The sequence below is a fragment of the Arachis ipaensis genome, chromosome B5 (genome assembly GCF_059453495.1).
Source record: "Arachis ipaensis isolate K30076 ecotype BB chromosome B5, ASM5945349v1, whole genome shotgun sequence".
NCBI classification, from domain to species: Eukaryota; Viridiplantae; Streptophyta; class Magnoliopsida; order Fabales; family Fabaceae; genus Arachis; species Arachis ipaensis.
Window position 1 is genome coordinate 96,483,806 of NC_142440.1, and position 23,510 is coordinate 96,507,315.

At 37.4% G+C, this 23,510-nt stretch overlaps 1 protein-coding gene across 5 annotated transcripts; it reads left to right on the forward strand.

The window, feature by feature from the left end:
* The first annotated feature begins 260 nt into the window (after positions 1–260).
* LOC107643726 (uncharacterized) lies at positions 261–4,685 on the forward strand. 5 transcript variants are annotated; one of them, XM_016347446.3, is made up of 6 exons: positions 263–554; positions 786–840; positions 2,158–2,280; positions 2,637–3,487; positions 3,826–4,229; positions 4,311–4,685. In XM_016347446.3, the coding sequence occupies exons 3-6, from the start codon at positions 2,271–2,273 to the stop codon at positions 4,414–4,416; spliced, it is 1,371 nt and encodes a 456-aa protein (XP_016202932.1). In that variant the 5' UTR covers positions 263–554; positions 786–840; positions 2,158–2,270; the 3' UTR covers positions 4,417–4,685. The 5 variants fall into 5 exon arrangements, with proteins under 5 accessions (XP_016202935.1, XP_016202933.1, XP_016202932.1 ...); XM_016347449.3 differs by having other exon boundaries at positions 261–840; positions 2,646–3,487; XM_016347447.3 differs by lacking the exon at positions 786–840 and having other exon boundaries at positions 262–554.
* The last annotated feature ends 18,825 nt before the right edge of the window (positions 4,686–23,510 follow it).

The window sequence follows — 23,510 nt, forward strand, 5'->3', positions numbered from 1 at the left end:
TCATTAACCAACAAACTTTTAAATAGAGTTACATTTTGGGAAGAATTAGTTCTTAATTACTTGGCTCTTGATTAAAAGTGAAAATTTTAAATCTCATTTTGGACTTAAAAATAAAAACAAAATTTTTCTATAACTAACCATTTGTCTTTTTATTCGTGACAAATGGATTAATAATTAATCACTCGTTCCCGCTGCAGTGGTACCCTTGAAAATTGAATGGTATTTTGGGTCTGGAATTGGAATTTAAGAATTTGGGTAAGTGGAAGAGGTGGTAGAGTTGATAATTTAATGCAATGGACAATTACATATACCCTATTGAATGTGCGATTGTATGGATTGGAAGGTTGTAGTAGTAGTAGTAATGAAGAAAATAGTAGGGGCCGTTTGTTGCTATGCGTTAGTCTGTTGCATTAATTGCTGAACAAGGTGGATAGAAAGAGAGCGAGTGAGAAATTAGGATTACGAAGGAAGGGGAAGTTTTTAGAGAGAGAAACTAAAGGATTTCTAGAGAGAGATAGTGTGTGTAACAGAGTAAACAGTTGACCATTATGAAGGTTATAATTACAACTCATCCATTATCTCCTCAATATTCTGTAGCTACTTTCTTTTTTTATTAATTATTAATTATTATTGTAGCCTAGTATATGAGTCTAATTTGGTATATTAGTTAATTAATTAGCTCAGAAATTTTTTGGTTTCTCTTCTTCCTTTCTTTCTTCCTTCCTTCCTTCCTTCGTTGAGTTTCCTCTCTTAAACACTCAAAAGTACATTTTTGGTTATATCAGCTTCCAAAGGAAAACTCCTCTTCCGTCTTCGTCACCTGTGGACTCTTTTTCGCAGGTAATTTTTTTATTCCTTTTCATTTTTTAACTAAACCCCCTCTCCTTCAAGCTTCATCTTGTTTTCCATAAGAAATGATCGACGCTTCTTTTTCCTACTATAATTTGTGTATGCTATAAATTTCCTTCTTTGTTTTAGTTTAAATTGCTTTTACTTAATTTTATTAATATTTTTTCTGAAATTGTCAGTTCTCAAAGGTCTGATAGAGAGAATAAGAACTAAACTGTTCTTTATTTTATTTTTTAGCCTAAGAAAAGAAGATTGAAGAGAGATACAGAATCTTTATTTAGCCCTAAAGTCTTTCTCTTCTTTCTTTATTATTTTTTCTTTTCTCTTTCTCCCCCTCTCTTGTTTTTATTATTATTTTACCTTTTTGATGGGGTAATGAAGGGTTTTGGGATCAGTTTAACGTTTCGATGAGACCAAATTCCCTGATTTTCTTCACAGTTTGCAAAACCCAGAAGGGATTTGTTTGCGTTTTTTTTTTAAACTGTACCTTTATGGGTGGATTTCTTTAAGTTAGTTTATTCTGATTGAGTCAGATCTAATCAGGGCTAAAGGACAAAGCACTGGTAGGGTTATTATTCATCTTCTTATTCTTTAGAGTTTAGACCCTTGTGGAGTTGTGGCTTAAAATTTATGTTTTTTTTTTATAATTATTATTATTTCTGTAATTTTCCAGCTTATAACTTTCGAAAAAGTTTTCAGATTTTTAAAACTTTTTTATTTTTCTTATAATTTTTTCTTGTCCTCTTGTACACCGAGCAGTGTACTTGGATTCTACATGGCCGAAATCTTTTACTTATAAAAAGAAAAAGCCAACTGCTGCTTTTTTTCTTTTCCTTCCTTTTTTTTTTCTCTATTTGATATTGTCATTGGTTTGTTTATATGGTCCCTCCTCGGTTCTACAGATTTGAGTGATAATGTGATATAATGTAAACAATGCTAACATTCTTAAAACTTGTTTTATGCTTTTTATTTCACTTAATAATAATAATCGTGGCGCAATGGTTCGAATTTGGTTATTAGTTCTTGGAGTTTCCCTTAACTATGTAGGAGTACAAGGTATTATTACAGAATTCAGTTTCCTTTCTACTGAAATTTGATTTAATGTTTTATGGCTTCCTAGAAATCTGCATTAGGACCTATTCTTTTCGCTTCCTTTTTTTAAGCCTTGGTGGCTTTGGTCTTCATTTAAATTTGGTTATTGCCCAAGTGATTTGGTAGAAAGCTCGAGTCCACTATGAATTTTGTTTCTGTTGAAGTACAGGTATCATTAGTTACCAGCTAATCTCATTGGTTTTTGTTGATTTTCAGGTTCTTGTGGCACATTTTGTGATCAGAATTGCTTCATTTATTTGTAATTATCAATTACAAGTTTTTGTAGCACATACATGGAGATTTGCCAATGCATTGAACCTTGTTAAACCATGAAACTAGGTATCATACTGTTTATTTCTGGTTTCTGCAATTGGTTCTTTTACTATCTCTTTCAGCCATATGCTTTCTCTTGGGTTCGCATTTTGGACTAGTATGATTTTATTCCTTGAATGGGCCTTGTATATGTAACTCTAAATATTTTAGGTGATGATTTGTAGCTTAGCTCAATGGTAGATTGTTTCATGACCCATGTTTTGAATGTGAAACACACAGATTTTCAGTTTTGTTAATGAATTAGGTTATGGATATTTTCTTTCGTTCTTCTAACGCTTGAATGATGATGATTTTAATCAAGTTGCTTATTGTTTTTGTGATATTCTGGCATTCCTAACTCATTTTCCACTAATTTTAAAAAGTTATGGCAGAAGGTGACTTGGCTTTCGTCCCTACAAATACTAGCCATGAGGCTGAACCTCAGTCGATTGAGTTTGATGGCCAACGTCTAGACAGTGCTGGATACAAACTACAAAACCATAAAGTGAAGCAATATGAAAATGACAACTCAATTGATTTCATGAAGCGTGAACAAGATTCAGACCTATCATCACATAACATGCAGCCAGAAGATTGCAAGTCTAGAACAGAACTTGATTTTTCTAGTTGCATGAACAATTCCAAAAATTATTGCAATGCAGAGATCGGGGATGTTATTGATCCCTTGTCTCGTTCTAATGATTTAGAGACACTTATGAAGTTACAGAATGATATGGAATTGGTTAAAAAGTCGGCTACATCACAGGTCCCTAATCCTCCAGACATGATAGATTCATTTGAGAAGCCATTGGATGTCTATATGGACAAAAGTGTCACAGAATGCGAACCAGAAATTGCAGTTTGTTACAGAGAGAATAGTAATGTTGTCAAGGATATCTGTATTGATGAAGGAGTACCAAAGATGGAAAAGATTTTGTTTGAGAACTTCAATGGAAAGGCTTACAATTTCATTCCTTCCAAGAATTACAACAACGAAAAACAGAAGAAAGACAGCCATGAGATCAATCCACTGCATCTCCCATCAACAGAGGAATCTGATCAGGTTTCTGATATTGATGATCATTCCGAGGATATGATGCACATAGATGAGAATGTGGCTCAAAAACTTGGTGAAAATGTTAGCACAGAGATCGCTTTCCGGCAAAAGTTAGATACTCAAGCACAACAACGAGATATGCAGGGTTCTAGGTCTTCTGAAGACAGTGCTGAGCAGGTATGAACATAGTAGTGAATGTCACATTTTGTTTTATTTTATTTATTTTTGTAAATTTCTTTTGGTCATGCCTCCTAGATATCACTGTGAAACATATGAATTGTTCATGAAATCATCACTATTTACAGCGCAAAATCTAGAACTTAAAAGCTACCATAGTTTCAATTTATTTCTAGATCATTGATTATTTATTTCTTACTATCTATCCTGTGGCACGCTGATCTTCTGGTGCATTTATTAAAACTGAAGTTACTATTGTCCTAGCAGTAACATTTCTCTCCAAAATTACATGTTTCTATGTGAGAGAGAATTTGGAAAATGATATGATTTATTTGCAGGTGTCTGGTAAGCTGGAATTGCATTCCCAATCTGTGGAATCCGAAAATACAACCGAGGAAGCAGTGTTAGCTAGCCACACTTTGGCATCAGAAGTTGATGAATCAAATGGTGATGTGGAGAACAGAAACTTGACTAATGCGTTGGGTCCTTTGGATCCTGTGGCTTGTGGCAATGATGAATGTCACCAAGCTGTTGAATCTCAAGCATTTAGGCCTCTAGAAGCAGTGACCAATGGTCAGGTTGCAACTAGTCAGGATCGTTATACCTTAGGCGAGTCAAGTTTCTCTGCCGTTGGCCCTGTATCTGGTCGTATAAGTTACTCAGGGCCGGTGCCTTATTCCGGTAGCATTTCTCTTCGTTCAGATAGCAGTACAACCAGCACGAGGTCATTTGCCTTTCCAATGTAAGTTTCTAGAAAGCCTCTTCTTCCTTTATGTTATCAGTATGCAACCAAAACTAATGTTTACTTCTTTCTACAATGCAGATTGCAGTCTGAATGGAATAGCAGCCCGATCAGAATGGCGAAAGCGGAGAAAAGGCATTACCGGAAGCATCGTGGTTGCTGGAGTGCCCTTTGCTGTAGATTCTAAAGATGATTCTTCTTCTTCTTATTATTATTATTATCATTATTATTATTTTCTTAATTTAATAGGTTAAATTGATATATACCATTTAAGATATCCTTGAGAGTCATGCATATAGCTATTCTCTAGTGTGCAGTGAGTTGTTTTAGAATGATGCTGAGTTAACGCTCTTGCAAGCAAAAATCTTTAGTTTTTAGAATTGCTTGCATGCCTTTTATACCCTGTAGATGCTAAAATTGATTTTAATTTTATTTCCATTTAAAAAATTCTTGTTACATATTACTTTTATTAAAGTCATGATATTAGAAGTTAGCATAATTATTATGTCTCTTATTATGGAATCTATAGATTGAACATAAAGATTTATCTCAGTCGTTAAATTAGGGGATAAAAAATCTCTGAAAATTAACATTTTGCCACAAGTAGCCGAACTTTATATGGAAGATGGACTAAATGATGTGTTCCAATTAGGATATTCAGTTTGATGGGAGGGACAACTAAACGTTTCTTCGTTTTAGGGCAAGTAGTGAATTGAGTTGAGTTGAATTAGGTTAAGTTCGGCTCTCGCTTTGGTTTATTAACAATCAAGTTTATTTACGAATTTTAAATTTGACTAAAAATTATAATTTATTTTTATAAGAAAAGTTATTTATTAATTATAATTTATATTTGAATAAAGTGATAATTAGATCTTTGAGGAGTTCGTTCTTAAACTAATTAGACCTTCAAGAAAAAAAAAGGTACCAATAGGTCATCTATGATAATAAATGATGGACATGTATGTCCTTTTGTTAATGAATAGTGCAAAATAAAATGGATTTGTTCATGTATTTCGTTATCTATTATGGTGCATCTAACGTTGTTGTCACATGAACATGAAAACGATATAGTTTTGTATAGTAAAACATTTATCATCTTTTGAGTTTTTATATAATCTTTATCAATCACTTTCTATAATTCTATTTGTCACAAATTGTACCAAAAATAGGTGAAGTTTCGCTCCAAATATTGTTATTTACATGACAATCTTTTATAAATAAGTACGTCACATTAGGTAACAGTACATATAAGCACCACCGTTAAATTTTACGTGGTGATTGATAGAAGTATATCACATGTTCATCGCTTGTTATTGCAAAAAATTAGTACTTTTTTTTCTTGAGGTACAGTTTAATATAAGAAAACTAATTGTTACTTGATTTTTTATATTCTTTATTAAAACTATATATAAAAAGCTGATTATAAAACTACATTGAAACATTAGTATATAGATATGTTTTTGTATTGTAAATTCAATTAGATTTGTCACATTTTAGTTTAGTACTTATTTACAAAGATATTACAATCTAGATATGACATAAAAAAATGTTATAATAATGTGTATGTGTAAAATTATATATTATTAATTATATAAAAGCCAATTCTTTGAATCAATTAGTTGATCCTATCTAAATTCAAGTTGGACTCATGAGTCTATGAGCTCAGTTTAACAAATTGTTAACTAATCAAACTCGAATTAATTCACAAAATAATTTAACTCACTTTTAATCCTACTGCCGTGGTACACATAAGTTGATATGTCATTTGACTTAGTAGCATGATGTTTTAAACTAAAATTCCTACTAAATGATGTAACGGCCTTTTTTCTTTTGGGTTGAATTTTGGTTATTTGAATGGGTTAATATCGCTTACGGTTGCCAAGTAGGTTGTTAGTTGTTACTTTATTTTTATCAATTTTCAGAAAATATTTATTATGTAGTTCAAAATTCTAATTCCTTGTTCTTCGGTTGTTTAGTGGCTTTTATTGTAACTCTTAAGCTGCGTTTGTTTTTTAGGATTAAGATTGAAATTAGAAGATTGAAACTGAGTACTGTATCTAGTAATTAGAGGCTAAAATTAAAATTTTATTATCGGAACACAAAATTTTAAATTCTTCAATATCTTTAGAAAATAAGAATACAGGAGAACTGAAATTTTAGAAACGAAAATTAAAATTTTTATAACATTTCTTTATAAAAATACTCTTATTTAATTTTTTAAATTCTAAATTTATTATTCAATCTCTATATTTATCTTAATCCAAATAAGATATTGAGATATAACCCAATTCAAAATATTTTACATCAAATACAATATAAAAATTTAATTCAATTTTTATTTCAGTCACTATCCCCATTATCTACCTTTTAAACTCAATTTTCCTTCTAAACGCAACCTTAAAACATGAAATTATAAATGAACTCTCATATCATGCATGTTGATCAATAGTTTTTGATGATGCACCTGTCTTCTTGGTCAAATGGCATTTTTATCAACAGCTAATAAAACCCCAAAAGTTTAGCATGAAGAGTTGACCAGAAACATTGGACTCATCATTTTAAATTTTTTGATATATTAGTTTAGAAAAATATTTGTCTTAGAAGAAGTAGAATTTTGAGCATTGTTTTGGTTAGGTGGAAGAAGAGAAGGGTCATTCATGAATCCAAAGTTCATGGTTTCCAACCCATTTACAGGATCCGGGCACTGTTCCTCTACAATGGGGATAATGGGAACTTGGTTGAATCTAAATCCATTGAAGAAACTGGAGTTGAAATTAGGATCCATTTTCAAAGGCATGAAATCTGAAAGAAAATTCACCTCTTCCATTAATATTATTAATCAAAAGTATAGTTATGCGTGTCACCAAAACCTTACATGCATAGTAGTTTATGTATTAAAACTAGCTGAAGAGGGAAATTTTAGAACCCTAAGAGCTTGAGCCGTGTGATTCATGCATACAAAAAATGAAATTGAGGAAAGAATAGACAAATTTTTGAGTAAGCAAACCTGATTATCACAACAAGTAAGGAGCTTGAGATTAACAACATGCAGCACAGCAACAGCAGAAGAGGGTAGTTCCGTTTTTTTAATTGTTTAAAAAAATAATTGGGTATAGTTAGTTGAATATGAAAGAAAGAGATACAGAATATAGAAGAAAGAAGGAGATAGAGAAATGGTTAAGAAAATGAAACGAGGGAATTGTGAAATGGTGGCAAAAACAAGTCACACTGTGGTCAGAGACAGCGAATCTTAAAATCAAGTCACACTATACTATGGAAGATAATATTCTAAATAATTTGGGTAGTGATACTAGAGAGGTCCCTAGATAATAAGTTAATTCTATTATGCGATAGATTTCCTTTTGCTTCTATACAATCTTTTCTCGGGTTAGTAGCTGAATTCAATTATTTTCAAATTGTTTTGCTTATAAAATATCATTCAAGAAGACTCACAAAAGAAAATTTGTGAGGGTGCTTCTGAAAATGAAGCATATGTTAAAGTATTTGGCAAAAAAAAAAAAATTCAAGTTATATTAGAGGTATGGAATTTAGTGTTCATCCATCTAAGTGATTGAATTCTCATCTTATTCAAGAGAGTCTATGTAATATACTACAACTAATAGATCATAAAAAATTGAATATCAAAATTTGAAATTATAAATACAACTGTTATAAAAGCAAGTAAATTTTCTTGTGAATGGTCAAGAGGATCAATTACCACCCAATTTTTTTACTGAGGTAAGATAAGTATATACATTATACATAAGGATATATATTCTACTTAATTTTATGGACTTGCATACTTAATTTTTATTATCAACAATTTCTTCTAAAATGATTGTAGTTTGTAATCGTAGCCTCTTATATAACACTTGTTGACTCGTTAAGTATCTTAAAATATTCTCTAAAATATTTTTTTTTATTTTCAATTGTAGGTTGCAGATTTTGAATCACCGACAAAAACAAGACCAATTTCTTTTGCTAGTTATGAAACAACATAGACCATCCAACATTTAAAAGAGTTTTATAATTGAATTGCTAGCTTTACATGTTTGGATTAAGTTAAAATTTTTTGAATTTACATAATAATGGATTATGACTAGGTAAAACTTGTAATTAAAATTTAACTTTTGAAATATATTGTTGCTATTTTTGTAAAAGTTGTGGGATTGAATTTGGATCGTTGAAATACAGTGTCATTTATGGAGAATTCAACTTTTGATAATAGAAAGCTTTGATTTTGGAGAGATTATAACAGTTTAAAATAGTCACTAAATACAAGAAAAGACTGTCACAGGAATTAGTAACTTAGTGACGGTTTTAAATCGAAAAATTATCACTAAAAATATTGTGACGGTTCCAATAGTCACTAAATATACCTAAAAATTGTCATAAGAACTAGTAACTTTGTGACGGTTTTAAATCGTCGCTAAATATTATGACGGTTTAAAATAATCACGGAATATAAGAAAAAACTATCATAGGATTTAGTAATTTAACGGCAGTTTCAAAATGTCGTGAAATAGAACATAAAAAACACATTGACAAGTATTACAAATTAGTGACAGTTTTATACTTCAAAAACTGTCATAAACAGTTTAGCGATATTCTTTACCAACAGTGGTCCAAAATCGTCACTATGTCAGTTTGCGACGTACAAATCCGCCACTACAAGAAAAGCGTTGAATACCGTCGGATTCATCAAATAAATTAGACGGTAAACCGCCGGTAATTAGTTTACCATTGGATTTACCGTCGTTCTGGAGTTGACGGTATAAATAGCGTCGGAAATTGTTTACCGGCAGATTATTTTTGTTCGACGCTAATTACCAGTAGATTTTCCGTCAATTTTTCATGAATTTGGTGCCATATCACGTGTTTTAGCACCTAATTGCCATCGAATTTGTCCACCGGCAAATCCTACGGTAGATTTTTTTGGCACAGTTAAGCCACAATTAGTTGTCAAATTAAAACTCTTGTTAACAAAATTGTTAGCAGAAATTCAAAATTACTAGAAATCAACAAATTCTTTTCTTAAAAATAAATGGTCTGAATATAATAAAATGTCACAGAAGTAGAATACAATGAAGTAGACATAAAAAATAAACCCTACAGATCCCAGTAATCATCGTCGTCGTCTTCCCCCTGCTGAAGCGGCGGAGTAGGTGTTGATGTCGGTGCCCCACCAGCAGTGTTGCCGCTGGTACTAGTAGCGCCAGTGCCTCTAGCACGCACTTGCTAGTTGTACACCTCTATCTACTCTTGCAAACGATCTAGCTGCTCCAGATTCTCCTTCAGGTCCAAGCTGATGGCAACGACTCCACCCACCCATGTAAGAAGGTCGTTGTACCTTTGCTCAGACTGCTCTACTTGTTGGTGAAGCTCCTGTGTCAGCTTCTCCTCCTCCCTTAAGTCGACAACTTCCTGGGGATCAGTAGGGATGGTGGTAAAGGCAAAGGCAGAGGAAGTCGCCAATACGGATGAGCAGAGTTAATAAACCCCGATTTTGTGGTTTATCTTGTGCTTATTTTGGGGGATTTTATCACCTTTTCTCACACTTATTCGCAAGAAATGCATGGTTTTGTGTTCACTTCCCAATATTGCTCCATGATGGAAAACATGCTTATTTTGCCTTAAAATTGCCATATTTTAATCCTCTTCTATTGCCATTCGATGCCGTGATGTATTTGTTGAGTAATTTCAGGAATTATAAGGTAGGAGTGACCTAGAAGAGAGGAAGAAAGCATGTACAAAAAGGGAGAAACATGAAGAATTGAAATCTTGGGAGAAGCAGCATTGGCGCGCCCGCGCACTCCACGCGCACGCGTGGATGAGGTGGCTAGAAGCAGCACGCAATGATGGATGCATTTGCGCGGATCAGAAGATTTCTAGCGACGCGCACACACACTTGGCGCGCACGCGTGGATCGCAAAAGCAATCGGCGCGCACGCGTGGGAAGCTGCACGTGACCTCATTAAAGGAAATCGTGCCTGGCAATTTCTGAGGCTCATGAGGCCCAATTTCAAGCTGTTTCTGCATGGAAAAGACCCAGGGATGCTAGGGGGAAAGGGGGAATCAATCATTTTACACTAAGACACAATTTTAGCTAGTTTTGGTTCTTTGGTGATTCTAGAGAGAGAAACCCTTGTTCATCTCTAGATCTAGTTTTAATTTGATCTTCCCTTGTTGGATTGTGAATTAGATCTTGTTAATTACTAGTTTTAATTGTTCAATTTGAATTCCTTGTTACAATTTTGTTTATATCTAGTGATAGTTTTATGAATCCTTGTTAATTGTCATTTTATACCCATTTCATGAATGTTGTGAATCTTTACTTGTTGATGTTGCATTGATGATTTCTATGTTTAATTTTGTTGTTTGGATGATTGTATGTTGATAATTGTTAGTGGGTACTTGTAGATTTCAATTTAATTGCTATTTTGAACATGACTTTTGTTAATGCTTACCATGTGTTTGATGAATTGCTTACTTTGATTATGGAGTAGTCTTCTTCACTCTTGGCCTAGGTCAAGGGAATTGGGTAAACTTGAGTCATTGGGTCTAATGGATTTGATGATTTGGGAGCCCTTAGTGGTCAATTTGATACTCATTGACGCCAACCCACTACTACTCTAATTAGTAGGTAGGTTGGGACTTATGGGTTGATGTGATCAAAGCTATTTGACGTACTTCAAGTCTAGGAGTAGATATTACGTACTTAAGACTTTTGGAAGTAGACTTAATGGGCTTGGTTCCTCATAATTGTCAAGATATGGTTGTTAGACAAGGATGGTGACCCCAATTCCCATGCCTAGCCAAGAGTTGCCTTTATTATTCATATTTGAAAACCAAATTTCTCAATTATTTGTCTTAGTTATAGTTATTTGTTTGGTTTAGAATAGAATTAAGTGGGATGTTACTTGTTCATTGGAATTGCTCATGTTTTGCCTAGTTAATTGAATTAGTTTCTTACAGTTTAAGATTACTTGCTTGTTAAGATTCCCGTTTATTTTCATGCTCATAATTTACAACCCTGGATTTCTAACCAATGTTGAAGCACATGTTTTTCCATTCCTTGTGAGACGACCCGAGGTTTGAATACTTCGGTTATTTCTATTGGGGTTGAACTTGTGACAACCAAATCCCTCTTCTAAATTTGATACCCGAGGATTGTTGTTGGTAGAGCTATACTTGCAATGCGACTTTAATTTGAGAAAATCTTTACCAATACACTCTTGGGGCACCATCAAATTTTTGGCACAATTTCCGGGGAATGGTTGCAACATATGCCTTAATATTGATTATGTGAATATATGAATATTGTAGATAGTTTACTTCTTTCAATACTTAGCTATAGTTTAGATTTCTTTTACATTTGTGCTATGACTTTCAAGTTTGATGACTCGGTCTCAACCGAATTCTAGCTTAGCCGATTTTGATCCCGAGATTGAAAGAACTTTGTTACACACTCGGCAAGATAGACGGCGGTTGGACTATACGCCTAGTGCCTCGGCCTCTCTTGAGGAAAATACCGAATCACTAGACGTCACCGAGAGTGACTTGGAGTCTGCTACTTCCTATTCTTCTGTTGGCACTACCAATACATCTTTGCATCCTACAGGTGAGCCACACATGGCAGAGCCATGCCGGATCACTTTGCATGAGCAAGGAGCCCCGAATATCATACTTCAACCGTTGCAAGCAAGGTACCCTAACCTTGATCTAAACTTCGAGTTGAAGAGTAGCTTGATAAATCTACTTCCTAAGTATCATGGGTTTCCGAGTCAAGATCCCATCTGACATTTGAAGGATTTTCAAGTTGCTTGTTCTACGGCTCGAAGGCATGGAGCCGATGAGGTGGCTATCATGGTTTTTGCCTTCCCTTTCTCTCTTGAAGGGCAAGAAAAGACATGGTTTTATTATCTACCGGATGAGATTATGACTAATTGGGATTTCTTGAGAAGAGAGTTTCTTGATAAGTTCTTCCCACCGGAGAAGACCAACTACATCCGGAAAGAGATTTCGGGTATAATGCAAAAAGACCAGGAGAGTTTGTACGAGTATTGGTCTCGGTTCAAGAGGCTATTAGAGTCATGTCCACACCACGGAATGACCACTCACTTGCTCATTAGCTACTTTACCGGAGGTATTTGTGCGGAAGATAGAAGATTGCTCACCGCTTCTAGCGGTGGTTCCCTTTCGAGAAACAAGAAGGGAGAGAAGCTACACAACACAGAAGGGAGAGAAGTAATCTGATGAGCGGATAATTTATACGCTTTTTGGCATTGTTTTTACATAGTTTTCAGTATAATTCAGTTAGTTTTTAGCATATTTTTATTAGTTTTTAAATAAAAATCACATTTCTGGACTTTACTATGAGCTTGTGTGTATTTCTGTAATTTCAGGTATTTTCTAGCTGAAATTGAGGGACTTGAGCAAAAATCAGATTCAGAGGTTGAAGAAGGACTGCAGATGCTGCTGGATTGTGACCTCCCTGCACTCAAAGTAGATTTTCTGGAGCTACAGAACTCCAAATGGCGCGCTCTCAATTGCGTTGGAAAGTAGACATCCAGGGCTTTCCAGCAATATATAATAGTCCATACTTTGCCCGAGTTTAGATGATGCAAACTGGCGTTCAACGCCAGTTCCATGCTACATTCTGGAGTTAAACGCCAGAAACAGGTTGCAAAGTGGAGTTAAACGCCAGAAATAGGTTACAAACTGGCTTTCAATTCCAAAAGAAGCTTCTACACGTGTAAAACTCAATGCTCAGCCCATGCACACACCAAGTGGGCCCCAGAAGTGGATTTCTGCATCAATTACTCATTTCTGTAAACCCTAGTAACTAGTTTAGTATAAGTAGGACTTTTTACTATTGTATTTACATCTTTGGATTGTCTTTTTATCCTTTGATCACATTTGGGGGCTGGCCATTTGGCCATGCCTGAACCTTCATCACTTATGTATTTTCAACGGTAGAGTTTCTACACACCATAGATTAAGGTGTGGAGCTCTGCTGTTCCTCACGAATTAATACAAAGTACTATTGTTTTTCTATTCAATTCAAGCTTATTCCGATTCTAAGATATTCATTCGCACCTCAATATGAATGCGATGATCGTGACAGTCATCATCATTCCCAACTATGAACGCGTGCCTGACAACCACTTCTGTTCTACCTTAGATTGAATGAATATCTCTGGGATTCCTTAATCAGAATCTTCGTGGTATATGTTAGAATCCATGGATGGCCATTCTTGAGATCCGAAAAGTCTAAACCTTGTTTGTGGTATTCCGAGTAGGATCTGGGAAGGGATGGCTGTGACGAGCTTCAAACTCGCGAGTGCTGGGCGTACTGACAGACGCAAAAGGATCAATGGACCCTATTCCAGTATGATCGAGAACCGACAGATGATTAGCCATGCAGTGACAACGCATTGGATCATTTTTACTGAGAGGACAGGATGTAGCCATTGACAACGGTGATGCCTAACATACAGCTTGCCATAGAAAGGAGTATGAATGATTGGATGAAGATAATAGGAAAGCAGAGGTTCAGGAGGAACAAACGCATCTCTATACGCTTATCTGAAATTCTCACCAATGAATTACATAAGTATCACTATCTTTATTTTATATTTTATTTATATTTTAATTATTAAATCTCTATAATCAATTGAATCCGCCTGACTGAGATTTACAAGGTGACCATATCTTGCTTCAAGCCGACAATCTTCGTGGGATCGACCTTACTCACGTAAGGTTTATTACTTGGACGACCCAGTGCACTTGCTGGTTAGTTGTGCGAAGTTGTGACAAAGAACTAGGATTATGAACGTGCGTATTGAGTTTTTAGCGCCGTTACCAAGGAATGGAACCATCATGATTTCTGCGCACCATAATCCTCTCAAGGGTGTGGTAGAACCATCCCCTTCCGAATCAAGTCTAGCCAAAGCACTTGGGGATATGACCACCATCCTTACACAAATCCAAAAGGATCAAAAGGAATACTACTCCATCCAAGCCATCCAAGCCCCACCTTCGGTTGCTCAACTTGAAGGCCCTCCCAGGATTTGTGGTTTGTGCTCTAGCACCACACATTACACCGACCAATGCCATCAAATTCAAGAGGAACATGCTCTTGTGGTGGCCAATGTGAATTACAACAACCGTCCACTCTACCCTCCTCAAGGTCAAAACAATTACCATCAAGGTGGTAATCAACATCAAGGGTGGAGGGATAATGCACAAGGAAGCAATCAAAACCAAAGGTGGAACAACTCTCCTTCTCATCACAACAACAACCAATCTTCATCCCAATACCACCATAACAACACTAACTACCAAGCCAATCAAGGCCACTCCAACCAAAACCAAAACAACTACACCAAGTACCAAGCACCACACCATAGACAACAAAACCAAAACCAAACTCCTCCATCTTCCAGCAATCAAGTCAATGAGCTTAGAGCCGCCATGGAAAAACGAGATGAAAGCAATAAGGCTCAATTCGATGCCTTGAATACTCAATTGGCCAACCTCACCAACATGCTTTCAAAGATGAACATGTCAAACCAACCACCAACCCCCAATAACAACACCAACCAACCCTCAAGTTCCTCTAACCTTCCATCCCAACCCCAACCAAACCCAAGAGGCGGTCTCAACGCCATCACTCTACGGTCAGGGACTACACTAGAGGAGATACCTCCAAGGGTCATGGGAGATATTCATGAGGAAGAGGTAGTTGTTGAAGCTCCACATGAAGAAGAGGTGGTAGACAAAAGGCATGAGGAAGAAGGAGTAAACCTCAAGGAACCCAAGAGGAAAGCTATAGTGGATGAGTCCATTCCTATTCCATTCCCTTCCATGGTGAAGAAGGCGAAGAAAACACTGGAATTTTATTTGAATATGCTTCAAGTGTTCAAAAAAGTTGAGGTAACCATACCACTCCTTGATGCTATTCAACAAATTCTAAAGTATGCAAAATTTTTGAAAGACTTGTTTACACACAAGGATAGGATAGGAGAATTGGAGACATTATCCTTGGGTAGTTCAATTTCTTCCTTGATGGAACCTATTCCAAGAAAATGTGGTGACCCTGGGTCGTGCTTAGTGTCTTGTTGTATTGGTGGACACACTTTTCATGATTGTATGTGTGACTTGGGAGCTTGTGTAAGCATCATGCCACTTTCTATCTATGTGCGGTTGAATTTAGCTCCATTAAAGAAGTTGGCAGCGAGGTTTGCCTTAGCCAATAAAAGTGTGATCACAGTGATGGGAATAGCGGAAGATGTACTCGTGGCAATTAAGGATTTGGTTTTTTCGGTTGACTTTTACATCCTTAAAATGCCTCCAGAAGAAAATAGAAGCTCATCCTCCGTTCTACTTGGTAGACCCTTCCTCAAAACCTCCAAATTCAAGTTGGATGCCTTCACCGGCATATATTCCTTTGGGGTTGGAGACAAGATTATCATGTTCAATTTAGAGGAAGCCATGAAACATCCTCCCGAAGAACATTCCGTGCTCCGATGTGATGTAATTGATGAAGTGGTAGCGGAAGTGCAAGAAGAAGACCATGACAAGTTGTACTACCCCATTGTTGAGGAAACGGATGACCAAGAGGCTAAACATGAGGATGTTGTCAAGAATGAGTCCCATGAGCTTAATGAAAAGGAACCTCATCTTGAGACAAAAAGTGAACTGAAGCCCCTTCCATCTCATTTGAAGTATGCTTTTTTAGAGGATAACCAAAGGTTTCCGGTCATTATTGCTAGTGAGCTCTCAAGTGAAGAAGAGGAAAAGCTCCTAGATGTTCTAAGAAGGTACAAGAAAGCAATATGATGGAGCCTAGTGGATATTGTGGGAATTGACCCCCGCAAATGCATGCATAGGATATTTCTCCAAGATGGAGCTAAGTCGGTTAGGCAACCGCAAAGGAGGCTCAACCCAACCATCCTCGATGTAGTGAAGAAAGAGGTCACCAGATTACTGGACGCGGATATCATATACCCAATCTCCGACAGTGAGTGGGTGAGCCCGGTCCAGGTTGTCCCCAAGAAGTCGGGCATCACAACGGTCAAGAAGGACGACGGTGAAATGGTCACCAAAAGAGTACAAAATGGGTGGCGAGTCTGTATTGACTACAGAAGATTGAACGCCGCTACACGGAAGGACCATTACCCCTTACCCTTCATCGATCAGATGCTAGACCGCTTGGCAGGTAAATCTCACTACTGCTTTCTTGATGGATTTACTGGTTACTTCCAAATTCACATTGCTCCTGAAGATCAGGAGAAGACCACATTTACTTGTCCATTTGGCACCTTTGCCTATAAAAGGATGCCATTTGGACAATGTAATGCACCCGCTACTTTTTATCGGTGCATGACGAGTGTCTTCTCCGATCTAATGGAGAATTGTCTGGAAGTCTTTATGGATGACTTCAGCGTTTATGATACTTCATTTGATTGTTGTTTTGAGAACTTGGCCAAGATCTTAGCTAGATGTGTTGACACTAACCTTGTCTTAAATTTTGAAAAATGTCACTTTATGGTACGACAAGGTATAGTGTTAGGACATGTAGTATCTCATGAAGGCATTTCTGTAGACCCGGCCAAGGTCGATGTTATTACCAGTTTGCCTCACCCCTCATCCGTGTGGGAGGTCCGCTCGTTTTTGGGACATGCAGGATTTTATAGGTGCTTTATCAACGATTTTAGCAAGATTGCTTTGCCATTGTCGCACCTACTCCAAAAAGATGTGGATTTTGAGTTTGACAGTGAATGTGTGAAAGCTTTTGAAAAGTTAAGGAGAGTTCTCACCACGGCACCAATTGTGCGAGGCCCCAACTGTCCGTCAACCCCAAAGAAGATTGAATCCTACTATCTTGGAAGTTGTCAAAAAGGAAGTGACCAGACTATTGGAAGCAGGTATCATCTATCCCATTTCAGATAGCGAATGGGTTAGCCCAGTACAAGTGGTGCCCAAGAAGTCTGGAGTCAGTGAAGAATGAGCATGGAGAGCTCATAGCAACTAGAGTTCAGAATGCTTGGAGAGTCTGCATTGATTACAGGCGTCTCAACCAAGCAACCCGTAAGGATCACTACCCACTTCCATTCATTGATCAAATGCTGGATCGCCTGTCAGGTAAATCACATTATTGCTTTTTAGATGGTTACACAGGTTATTTCCAGATTCATATAGCTCCTGAGGATCAGGAAAAGACCACTTTTACATGTCCTTTTGGGACTTATGTTTACAAACGAATGCCCTTTGGCTTGTGCAATGCACCAGCTACTTTCCAAACGTGCATGATGAGTCTTTTCTCTGATCTTATTGAGGACTGTATGGAGGTTTTTATGGATGATTTTAGCATTTATGGTGATTCTTTTAGCCTTTGCTTAGATGGATTATCTAGAGTATTAGATAGATGTGTTAATACAAACCTTGTATTGAATTTTGAAAAATATCATTTTATGGTAAAATAAGGGATTGTATTAGGACATGTGGTATCTAATAATGGCATTTCTGTAGACCCAGCAAAGGTGAATGTTATTTCTAGTTTACCTTACCCCTCTTCTGTGAGGGAAGTCCGTTCGTTCCTTGGCCATGCAGGTTTTTACAGGAGATTTATTAAGGACTTTAGTAAGGTAGCACTTCCCTTATCCAGATTACTACAGAAGGATATTGAGTTCGAGTTCAGTGAAGATTGCAAACAAGCGTTTGATAAGCTGAAAGCTGCCCTGACTCGAGCCCCAATTGTGAGAGGGCCAGACTGGAGCCAACCGTTTGAAATCATGTGCGACGCTTCCAACCATGCAGTAGGAGCAGCGCTGGCTCAGCGTGAAGGTAAGGACCCTTTTGTTATTGCTTATGCGTCTAAGACTTTAGACACTGCCCAATCCAATTATACTACTACTGAGAAAGAGCTTCTTGCTATTGTTTTTGCTCTGGATAAATTCCGAGCTTATTTACTTGGTACTAGAGTAGTAGTGTATTCGGATCATGCAGCTTTAAAGTATCTATTAGCTAAAAAGGAGTCCAAACCAAGGCTTATACGTTGGATACTGCTATTACAAGAATTTGATTTAGAAATAAAGGATAGGAGTGGTAACCAGAATTTAGTGGCAGACCACTTGAGTCGCCTTGAGCACATTAAGGATGACCCCATTCCTATAGCTGATAATTTTCCATTTGATAACCTGCAAGCAGTATCTGAGATAGTCCCTTGGTATGCACCTGTAGCTAATTATCTAGTTAGCCGTACATTCCCTCCAAACTTTTCTAAGCATCAAAGAGACAAGCTGAAAAGCGAGTCTAAATATTATATATGGGATGACCCATATTTATTGAGATGTGGCGCTGATCAGGTAATTAGACGTTGTGTGTCTCAATCAGAATTCCAGTCCATTTTAGAGGCCTGTCACTCATCTCAGAGTGGAGGACATTTTGGCCCTCAAAGAACAGCTAGAAATGTCTTAGACTGTGGATTCTGGTGGCCTACTCTTTTTAGAGACGCTGCTGAGTTTTGTAAATCTTGTCTCCCATGCCAAAAATTTGGTAATATACCCAGGAGGGATGAAATGCCTCAACAAATTATGCTTTTCTGTGAAATTTTTGATGTTTGGGGCATTGACTTCATGGGTCCATTTCCAAATTCTAATGGACATTTTTATATATTGTTAGCTGTAGATTACATTTCAAAATGGGTGGAAGCAATTCCTACCCGCACTGATGATGCTAACACTGTTGTTTCCTTTGTGAGAAACCATATTATCTGTCGCTTTGGATCCCCATGAGCAATCGTGAGCGATCAAGGCACCCATTTTGTAACAGGAGACTAACAGGACTAATGAAGAAGCATGGGATAATTCATAAGGTTGCAACAGCATACCATCCTCAGACCAATGGGCAAGCCGAGGTGTCAAACAGAGAAATAAAGTGTATCTTGCAGAAGATAGTCAAACCTCATAGAAAAGACTGGAGCACCAGGCTACAAGATGCACTCTGGGCATATAGAACAACATATAAAACACCCATTGGGATGAGTCCTTTCCGCTTAGTTTATGGAAAAGCTTGTCATCTCCCAGTTGAAGTGGAGCACAAAGCCTTTTGGGCAGTCAAGGAGTGCAACATGGAAATTGGGAAAGCCAGAGCTGAAAGGAAGTTGCAACTGCAAGAACTGGAAAGCCTTCGCCTAGAAGCTTATGAGAACTCAAAACTATACAAGGAGAAGATGAAGGCTGTACATGATCAGAACATCAAGAAAAAAGAGTTCCAGCCTGGGGATTTAGTCCTCCTTTACAAATCTCGACTGAGGCTCATGCCAGGCAAATTGAGATCAAGATGGGAAGGTCCATACAGAGTAGAGAAGGCTGAACCGTATGGAGTTTATCACCTAAGCCATCCTTCACACTCTGATCTTATCAAAGTTAATGGACACCGTTTGAAGCTATACCAAGGTGAGAAGATACAAAAAAATAAGGAGCTTGAGATCTTGCTCTTGGAAGATCCCCACATAGCAGAAGATTGAGCTAGTGGAGCGTCCAACTTACGGACGTTAAAGCAAAGTGCTAGGTGGGAGACAACCCACTATGGTATGATCGTTCTTTTCTTTATTTTTAGTTTTTCCTATTTAATAAATCTTCTCTTTATCGGTACTTTCATGCATCTGCATTCACATACTTTTATATAATAAAAAAAATGCCATGCGACGCGACCGTATCAGCGACGCGTCCGCGTCGCAAGGAGAGGGGAGAAAAATAAAAACGAACAGAGAGTCACGCTGGAGCATGGCTGGAGGCATGCCAATGGCACAATTCTACCCACGCGGACGCATGCCCCACGCGTCTGCGTCACCTGGAAATAATGACCTCCCACGCGACCGCGTGACCCACACGGCCGCGTGCCCTGATTTTCGACGTAAAAAGGGTGCACAATGAATTATTGTGCGCGAGTGGTGCTGGATTGGTGCCAATGGCAATATTCTACCCACGCAGACGCATGGCTCATGCGTCCGTGTCGTTCCCTTCTGAAGCCCACTCACGCGATCGCATGCCCCATGCGATCGCGTCACCCCAAATTTGGCACATATATCAAGTCGAACAGATAGTTGTGCTGGCGCGAAGCTGCACTCGAGCCAGAAGCACAACATGGGTCACGCGACCGCGTGACCGACGCGATTGCGTCAACCACCTTAAGCACAAGTCGCGCGACCGCGTGCCCCATGCGATCGCGTTGCTTGCGGCGCACAGTTTCTCTAATTTTGCCAAATATCATATCTTTTTCTCTGCAAATCCTATTTTTCTCTTTTCCCTCCTTATTCCTTCCTTCTCTCTTCTTCCTTCTATCTCACCTTTCACTCTTTCTCCCTCAGCTCCATTAACAAGATTTTATTTTCTTCTTCACCCCTTTCTTTTCTATCATTCCTCTCATTTATATGTTATCTTCTTTTCTTTTCTTTTTCTTTTCATTATTCATATTTTCTTTCTTCTTCTATCCTTTTTACATGGTGTTATCAATTTATATGAGTCATTATTCTTCATTATATGCTTGTGGATTGTTGCAAATTGTTTGACAATTATATATTATTTTCTTTAAAGGGTTGCTTGCATGTTCACTTTAATACTTTCTATACTTTATTTACCTTGCATGCTATGTGTTTGTGAAAAAGCCCATATGGCATTATGCACTTCTCTATGTTATTCTAAATATTCAATGCTTGCTTTTCACAAATTCCCTTTACTATTCTATTAATTGAATTTAATTGTCAATACAAATGTGATGGTTTGTTACAAAGTAATGCTTGGTCTATGCTACTCGTTCCCTTTATCGGCATGCCAATAAACACCTTGCATTCAGTTGTCATCATATGCACTAACTATTTTTCATTAATGATCTTTCACATGTACTCATGAGTGTGTGTTACCATCATTTACCTTTTAATGTGCATTTATAACCATTATTTTTCGCTCTCTTCATTGTTATATATCTCTTTGAATTCAATTTACTCTCTCTCTCTTCCCTTTTCAGGATGGCCACCAAGAAAGGAAAAGAGAAAGCTACCCCCAAACAACCAGCAAGAAGAGGAACAAAAAGAGCATTAGTGGCAGAGCCTTCTTCAACTGCAGTCAAGCCCTCAACAAAACGAGTTAAGAGGATCATCAAGATTGATGAAAAAGAGAAAGCCTTTCCAGCGAAGGACACTGCGCGATTTTCCGATCGCTACTGTGAGCAGATATTCCCCATCCTGGCAGAAAGGAGCTATAACAACGAATACCTTCTTATCCTCCCGCCCAATATTGCTACCTTTGTTGAGCCGCAAATTAAATGAAGACAATGGGGTTTCCTACGGAGACAGCCAAGGCAGGTCAATCTCTCTTGGGTAGTCGAGTTCTACTCTAACTTCTACCTGCCTACTCTGCAGTCTATCTATGTACGTCAGAAGCAAGTCCCCATTACAGAAGAGGCCATTCGACAAGCTCTAAGTCTTCCCCCTATTCCAGCAGGAATGGATGCCTTTCAAGAAGCCGCACTCAAGCGCCAGCAGTACCAATTTGACTGGGAAGATGTTCTTAGAGTTATCGCATTATCTGGCAGCTGTTGGATCTACGGATACCATCGTACCCGCCCTAAGGAAATATTGGCTTCAGCACTTACCTTGAAGGCTCGCGTATGGGCACAAATCATGTCCCATTACGTCTTTCTGAGCACTCACGAGTCCTCCTTTACTGCGGACATGGCCGTTCTACTATGGTGCATCCTTACAGACCAGCCTCTGAATCTACCAAGACATATCCGGAATGCCATGGGACACGTACAAATTGCGGGTAACTTACCTTTTCCCGCCTTGGTCTCAGATCTTGTCTCAGCAGCCGGAGTTTCCTACAGAGCTGGAGACACCAAAGCCATGCTTCCACGGGATGATTAGTATGTCCCCAATGGGAAGTACCTCAGACTTCTAGCAGCCACTACAAGCCTTCCTACTGCTCCAGTTGAAGATATTCCTCCTTCAACACCACAAGCACCTACAACTGATGAACTGCTCCAGCAGATAATCAAAAGATTGGATCGGCAAGAATAGAAAGCGAAGTTTAGAGAGCGCCGTAACGAGCGCCGATTCAAACACCTCAAGGAGCTACTCAAGGGAAAATTCAAGGACTCAGACACTCCGGACTCCACTTCCTTTACCAGCACAGGGAGCCATGATGGTCCCGACTGTGGAGATACTGCTACCAGCCCACCCCTGTTCCTGACAGATGGCACCGAGGACGGTGCAAAGCCTTAAGTGTGGGGAGGTCAGTCAGTACCTGACTTCTGGAGGTAATTTCTCTTCCCTAGCACCAATAAATTAGGATATTTAGTTAGATTTTCTTTCCTTTATAGAATAGGATAAATTGCATAGTAATAGGTTAGTTGCATGCATTCTCTACTTGATTGAAAAGACAATAAGTTTCTTCTAAAACTCTATCTTTGGAACAAAATTTCACTAATTTTTAAAAAACATTTTTTATGTTAAATTTGCTTGAAGTTGCATTTGGAACATGATTTTTGAGCTAGAGAACACACAACCTGTGAGATTTGAGCCTTTATGAATGGTTACATTATGTAACCATAACTATTTTATTCTTGTGTGTTTACTTCTCTATGATTGTAATCTATATTTTGTTTTATCTTATATGTCCAATATTTATTATATTTGTATGCTTGCATATGATTGAGGCCATTATTTGTTTAAACTCACTTATCCAAATTAAGCCTACCCTTTTCAATTACCTTTGTTAACCACTTTGAGCCTTTAAATCCCATTTGTTCTATATTTCACCACATTACTAGCCTTAAGCGGAAAAACAATTGTATATCCCAAATTGAATCTTTGGTTAGCTTAAGATAGAATTGTGTGTGCTAGTTAAGTATGGGAAATTGTGGGAACAAAAGTTATTAAGGGAATGTGTCATGATAATTTAATGGGAATTTGGATACCTACCCATGTGAAACTATAAGAATAAAAAATCTATGTGCATTGATAAGCTATGTTTATTTTTATGTTTCTATTTAAAAAAAAAAACCAAACAATAAATAAGGGGACAAAATTACCCCAATGCTGAATTAAGAATTCAAAAAAATTAATGCACATATGATAAAATTAAAATAAAAAGTTGATACATGAGTATGGAACGTAAAAGGGAATTCTGGGTAGCTAGGTGTGAATTCTAAGTTATATAGAGTATATATAGGTTATGTTAAAGTTTAGGTTAATTAAAGATTCAATTTATAAGC

Bases quoted from the DNA above. Each gene is read 5' to 3' on its own strand.
- LOC107643726 (XM_016347447.3), top strand. The intron at 3,488-3,825 runs GTATGAACATAG...ATTTATTTGCAG, and splicing joins CTGAAGACAGTGCTGAGCAG to GTGTCTGGTAAGCTGGAATT. The intron at 4,230-4,310 runs GTAAGTTTCTAG...TCTACAATGCAG, and splicing joins AGGTCATTTGCCTTTCCAAT to ATTGCAGTCTGAATGGAATA.